Here is a 6,461-nt window from a genome sequence, read left to right as displayed (position 1 = left end):
TAAACATATACTGTAGTGATATACAAACATGACCATATACCTTAGTAATATACAAACATGATTATATGCTGTAATAATATACAAACATGACTATATACCGTAGTAGTATATAAACATGACCATATACATGTACTGTAGTGATATATAAACGTGACAGTATACTGTAGTGATATACAAACGTGACTATATACTGTAGTGATATACAAACGTGACAAGGATATAGCGAGTCAGAGTAAAGAATAAATTGCGTAATCCATAACTTTGTTGCAGCTGAATATTTAAAAGTACAGTTCTCCATACACAGTAAGGTAGAAGGTGACTCTGTTAATATGTGAAGACAACTCCTCAACTGAGAAGTTATCACATCATATACTGCCAAGTCATATTTAGTTTGAGGTGCAACTCGTATACATATGTTGGCTCCTCACTAGTTTAGTTCACAACTCACTAGTTTAGTTCACAACTCACTAGTTTATGTTCATCTATAACAGCTCCATGCTGGTCTAACTACTAGCTGCACAGATACAGTGGTTTCTTGATTCCCTACACTACATGTAACATTATACATATATACTCAATATATGTCTATTCTATATCGTTACCACCCGCATTCTGATGGTACCTAACAAAGGTAATCAACTCTCATCTGCACATTTGTAAGTCAATAAAAGTCATCAGATAAACCAAAGGAACCCTTTTCTAAATGCTTCTAACCAAAGAGTAAACTTGGACTTCAGAGGATAAAACACAGAGTACTAACTTACTCAACCTGAGGTGCTGGACATCAGTGCGCTACTACATATTGACCTTTTAAAACATGTTTGTTTTATTAGCTTTGAGCTTGAAAGAGTTTAAATCAAAGCTAATGATGGTATTATGCTATTCATAAGAAGTTACGCTAGTCATAAGGCTAGAAAACAGATTTATACTGTTGTCTTCGCCAGACAACAGTATAAATCTGCTCTATGTTCTGTGAACAATATCATTCACCGGCATGTGTCTTTTTATCTTGCTAAAGCTTTCATCATTTAAGAGCTCAAAGTAATTTTTTATGTCAGCCAGACATAATAAAACCTTTAAATTATTGATAATAACAAGACAGAAGTTGAATCAGAAAATAAATTAATGATGGAAAATGCTAAAGAAGCCATGAACATGGATTACCACTCTGTATAGTAAAATGCCCAAAGATCTGAGAGTAAATAACTTATATAATAATATTTGACTCTAACGTCTTTTGCTATTTTAAATAAACAGAATTAAATAGTAACACTCTGGAATGTTTACAAAAATAGCCACGGTTGTCCTCTTTTTGTGAACAAACAACTTCGAAGATATTTGAATAATAATGCAAACACAAACAATGCTGTGTCTGGTATTATATGAATTAGTTAAATGCCCTGTGGTGCACAGGTAATAAAAACAGCTTATCAACATTACCTTACCTTACCTACTACATTAATTTTAGACTACATTACCTACAACTGTTTATAAGCTGGTTTCATTACCCGTGCAATGCTGGGCATTCAGCTGGTAACCATTATGTCTGACACGGTGTTATTATGCGTATTTCAATCAATGTACTGAGTATCTTCACTATTATTTGTTGCTATGCTGAAAGTGTAGTCTAATGAGTAAGCTCGATGCCTAAACAACTAGAGGTTCCAAGAACAAATCTAGTACAACGCAGGTATTTTATTCCTAAAACCATATCGTTGGAACTGAACAGACGCTGGTATTTATAGATGTATTTTATTTACCAAACGATTAGAAACAAAACCAAGAATAATAACATCAACAACTAACTACGAAACTAGTGAAAATAAATTGTCCTCCATTTGTTGAGTAAATGGCTAACATCAAAACTTATTCAACCAAAAGCGAGTGAAAGCAGAATTATCCTCCTTTGTCAAAACACAGTTTTCTAGTAGACACAGTTGACTTTCTTGGCATAGTTACAGACACAGGTAGTCAGGTCAAACTTTAGCCCGGGCGAACAGTAGTGCCTCTGAGGTGAAAGTGTAGCAGTAGCCTGAGTGAACTGGCTGCATTGGGTACCTGGGACGATGGCGTAGATGCTGCCATACGCTCTGCAGGTTCCTGTACAGCATAAAATTATATATTTTAGTCTAGCATTTCATGGCACTAGCATGAGAATAGTAACATAGATTCAGGCAGGGGAACAGTCTAATAAGGTTAATTTATCTCACTGAAATTACATGCTGATCGAAATATTGTATCTCATGATCGTAACAGACAAAATTTTAGTGAATTCATATCTACATGTATACATATTAACCTCAAGGTCATTCGATTATAAGATTGACTATATTTAACAACTCTGCTTACCACCTTGTAATTACCCGCCTGGTATAGACATTACTTGTTACATAAGTACCAGTATGTAGGTTTCAAGGCTTTTACTGTGGTCGGCTCTTACAGTTACAAGTCTAAAGTTAAAATAATAAGTTAAAACTTTATATAAAATTTAAGAGAATTAGTTCAAAGAACTTTTGCTAGTTTTTAGAAGGCTTACCGTGAGTAGTTGCAGGCTGATATTGTGTGTGTACTGGACAGTATGCTGGACATCGAGTAGATGCTGCGTAGTTGCACACACACTTTTGTACATCAAATTGAAGTCCATGGGGGCAATTCTGTGTTACTGCTGGTAGGTATGCTGTTCGCTGTGTAAAACTTCTGCAGTTATCACTTGATACAGGAGAGTAGTAGTTACCTTTCTCATGGCAGGTGCACTCATCAACTGAAACATGTCATCAGGTGCTCTTATTAACTGATATATGATAGGAGGTGCTTGCTTCAACTAATATATAATAGCATGTGCCCTCATCAACTGATATATGATAGGAGGTGCTTGCTTCAACTAATATATAATAGCATGTGCCCTCATCAACTGATATATGATAGGAGGTGCTTGCTTCAACTAATATATAATAGCATGTGCCCTCATCAATTGATATATCATAGCAGATGCCCTCATTCACTGCTATATGATAGCAGGTGCCTTCATCTACTGATACACAATAGCAGGTGCCCTCATCAGCTACTACGGTATATGGAACAGGTGCTATCATCAACTAATATATGCTAGCAGGTGCCCTCTTCAACTAATATATGATATTAGGTGCACTCAACATAAATTTAAAGTAGGTGCATATCTCAACTAAAAAACGAAAGCAAGTGCCCTCATCAGCTGACACATGACAGCAAGTGTGGTATTTCAATGGACTATTCAACTAAAATATTAAAGCGGTGACACATTTTGCAGCGATATCAAGTACTGTCTACACTTGCCAACTAAAATATGACAGCCAGTGACAAGCTTTTATGTTCCTGAACATTGGCTCTACTGCATTTTTAAACAAAATATATTTTTTATCATTCTCAGCCTCTTTTTCACATTTACTCAAGTTTTCATCTCAATTTTGCTCATGTCATGACACAACGCATTAATGAGGTCTTACCAACAGTGTGTCCAGGAGATGGTGGGTAGTAGACCGAGTTTCCTCGGTGTTGCTGTCGATAAGATCCAGAACTTTGTTGAGAGTAAGGAGGGTGGGCTGGAGTAGGATAGCTTGCTGATGCAAGAGCTATGACCATTGCCAGTAGAGAGAAAGTAGTAATTGTAGACATTCTAAAAGTATATAAAATCACAACGACTGAGTACAGGGATATATAACCATGCGCAGTGTAAAATGCTAAGCAGTTTTTACCAATAAAAAAACGACATAAATTTAACTGGTATAAAACAAGATTGGGAGCAATCGAATTAGTGAATTTTTTCTCTCTATCATTGTAAGCTTATACCTTAAAGGTTTCAGTGAAAGACGACTCCAACATTGCTTGCAGGTCTAAACTGTAATGATTTCAGCCAATAGCAGCTGCTTGTCCAGTCATAAGCTTTCCAAAGTTATTTTAGAAAAAATACTATTTTGTCAAAGTTATTTTTTAAATAGTTTCACAGAAATAGCCTTAACCTTACCCTACTTGAATTTGAATGATTTAGAAAATTAAAGCAACAGGCAAACAATATTTTATATAAATGCATGTTTACAGCAAGATAGGATAGAGAGACGACAGAGGTATTTTTTTTAGATATTTAACCAAAGTGCTAGAACTTTTATTTTTTGTATAAAAGTTCCATGATTTATCTGATTAAAAGCTCAACGATCTGTCTCTGTGTTTATTAAGGACAATTGTTCTCAGGGAACAGGTTCATGAATTGTTGTCGTGAAATAATTTGCATTGAAAATGAAAGACATCCCGAGCATCGGCAAGTTAAATGCTCGTATTTGATAAAATCCTTTGAGGCAAAGAAGCAAAACTGACATCAACTATAAAAAAACCAAAAATTGGTGGCAATGTGAGCTTCTTAAACTATTTAAACTAGTTTGTAATCAGATTGATTATGTTAATCAGACCAAAATGTTAACAAATAGTGTTAGTATTTTGCTGAGTTCATTTTAGTAGAGTTAAGTTAGAATTAAAATTTGACGCCAAGCTTTAGTATTTTTAATTTTTTTGTAATTTATTTAAAAACTAAGTTTTTAATTTTTAAATAATTTACAGAAGCACAAAACAATGTATAAAACTTTTCATAACAGTTTGTCCAAGCTGATAATGATAAGAAATACCTGAACGTGGAGAGGCAACTGCTGAACTGCTCTGCTGAAAGAGATGAATTGAATGACAAACACCAGCTCTCACCCGCCTTATATACTATGGTAATGGTCATACATCATCTCTTTTCGGCAAATTTGACAACCAGTGACAGGTGATATCATTGCCACGCACGACTGATAAGAGCCTAGATAGGAAGCAGAGGAAAACCAGAAATTCTTGTGGCGGTTGCGGAAAAAGAAAGAGCACCAATTATGATGTAATTACTATGAAACTGATGAAACTGTGAGTATGCATATTCCATATGCTATGAATTATTCATAGAATCTACTGCTTCTGGTGTTTGCTTTTAAAATTAGGTGCATTTTTACACTTTTTGCACATTGAAGCTGCCTGTTGACAGATTTTAATGTTATATTTTTTAAGCCCATGATTTGAGGTTAAATCTTTTGGCAATGGGAAGGTTGTAAAAAGGAGTGTAGCATATCAACACTGGGAAGGTTGTAAAAAAGAGTGTAGCATATCAACACTGGTAAGGTTTTAAAAAGGAGTGTAGCATATCAACACTGCAAGGGAAGATTGTAAAAAGAAGTGTAGCATATCAACACTGCAAGGGAAGATTGTAAAAAGGAGTGTAGCATAACAACACTGCAAGGGAAGGTTGTAAACAGAGTGTAGCATATCAACACTGCAAGGGAAGATTGTAAAAAAGAGTGTAGCGTATCAACACTGGCAAGGGAAGATTATAAAAAGGAGTGTAGCATATCAACCCTGCAAGGGAAGATTGTAAAAAGGAGTGTAGCATATCAACACTGGCAAGGGAAGATTATAAAAATGAGTGTAGCATATCAACACTGGCAAGGGGAAGCTGAATAAACTATCAAACAGAAACTTCTGAAGTCGCATTTCTTAACGGAAATCGCTGGAGTTTGCAAAGAGCCGCCACATGAATCCAAATGTATTAACTCGAAAATTATTGTGGGTTCAGCTATCTTGCGCTATTGTTATGTCTCTTCATTTGATATGATCTGAATAACTATTAAATCTATTGTTTGTCAAACTACCAAAGTAATTACTAGGGTCACTAATGATAAGTTGTCCAATTAAAGGGAAGCTTTAATCGAGTCTGACCAATCAAACAGAGCAATACTAAAACTATCCAGTGACAAACCTTAAAGTTATTTTACTGCAACTCAACATGCAATATTTAGAGATGTATAGTGTATATTAGAGATGTATAGTGTATATTAGAGATGCATAGTGAATATTAGAGATGTATAATGTATATTAGAGATGTATAGTGTATATTAGAGATGCATAGTGAATATTAGAGATGTATAATGTATATTAGAGATGTATAGTGTATATTAGAGATGTATAGTGTATATTAGAGATGCATAGTGAATATTAGAGATGTATAGTGTATATTAGAGATGTATAGTGTATATTAGAGATGTATAGTGAATATTAGAGATGTATAGTGTATATTAGAGATGCATAGTGAATATTAGAGATGTATAATGTATATTAGAGATGTATAGTGAATATTAGAGATGTATAGTGTATATTAGAGATGCATAGTGAATATTAGAGATGTATAATGTATATTAGAGATGTATAGTGTATATTAGAGATGCATAGTGAATATTAGAGATGTATAATGTATATTAGAGATGTATAGTGTATATTAGAGATGTATAGTGTATATTAGAGATGCATAGTGAATATTAGAGATGTATAGTGTATATTAGAGATGCATAGTGAATATTAGAGATGTATAATGTATATTAGAGATGTATAGTGTATATTAGAGATGCATAGTG

The 6,461-nt window shown here is 34.3% G+C and overlaps 1 protein-coding gene across 1 annotated transcript in view; it reads right to left on the bottom strand.

The window, feature by feature from the left end:
* Nucleotides 1-4,711, bottom strand: part of LOC137402525 (uncharacterized) — an 86,067-nt gene extending 81,356 nt beyond the window's left edge. The window contains exons 1-4 of the mRNA XM_068089025.1: nucleotides 4,653-4,711; nucleotides 3,483-3,652; nucleotides 2,537-2,761; nucleotides 1,936-2,100 (exon numbers count right to left, since the gene is read on the bottom strand). Of these exons, the coding sequence (XP_067945126.1) occupies nucleotides 1,936-2,100; nucleotides 2,537-2,761; nucleotides 3,483-3,651 (559 nt within the window). The 5' untranslated portion in view covers nucleotide 3,652; nucleotides 4,653-4,711. The remainder of the gene's footprint in view (nucleotides 1-1,935; nucleotides 2,101-2,536; nucleotides 2,762-3,482; nucleotides 3,653-4,652) is intronic.
* Between the last annotated feature and the right edge of the window lie 1,750 nt (nucleotides 4,712-6,461).

Source organism: Watersipora subatra, chromosome 8 (assembly GCF_963576615.1).
Source record: "Watersipora subatra chromosome 8, tzWatSuba1.1, whole genome shotgun sequence".
Lineage (NCBI taxonomy): Eukaryota > Metazoa > Bryozoa > Gymnolaemata > Cheilostomatida > Watersiporidae > Watersipora > Watersipora subatra.
Note: the sequence above shows the minus strand (reverse complement) of the source record. Positions and strands in the feature narration are given on the sequence as shown.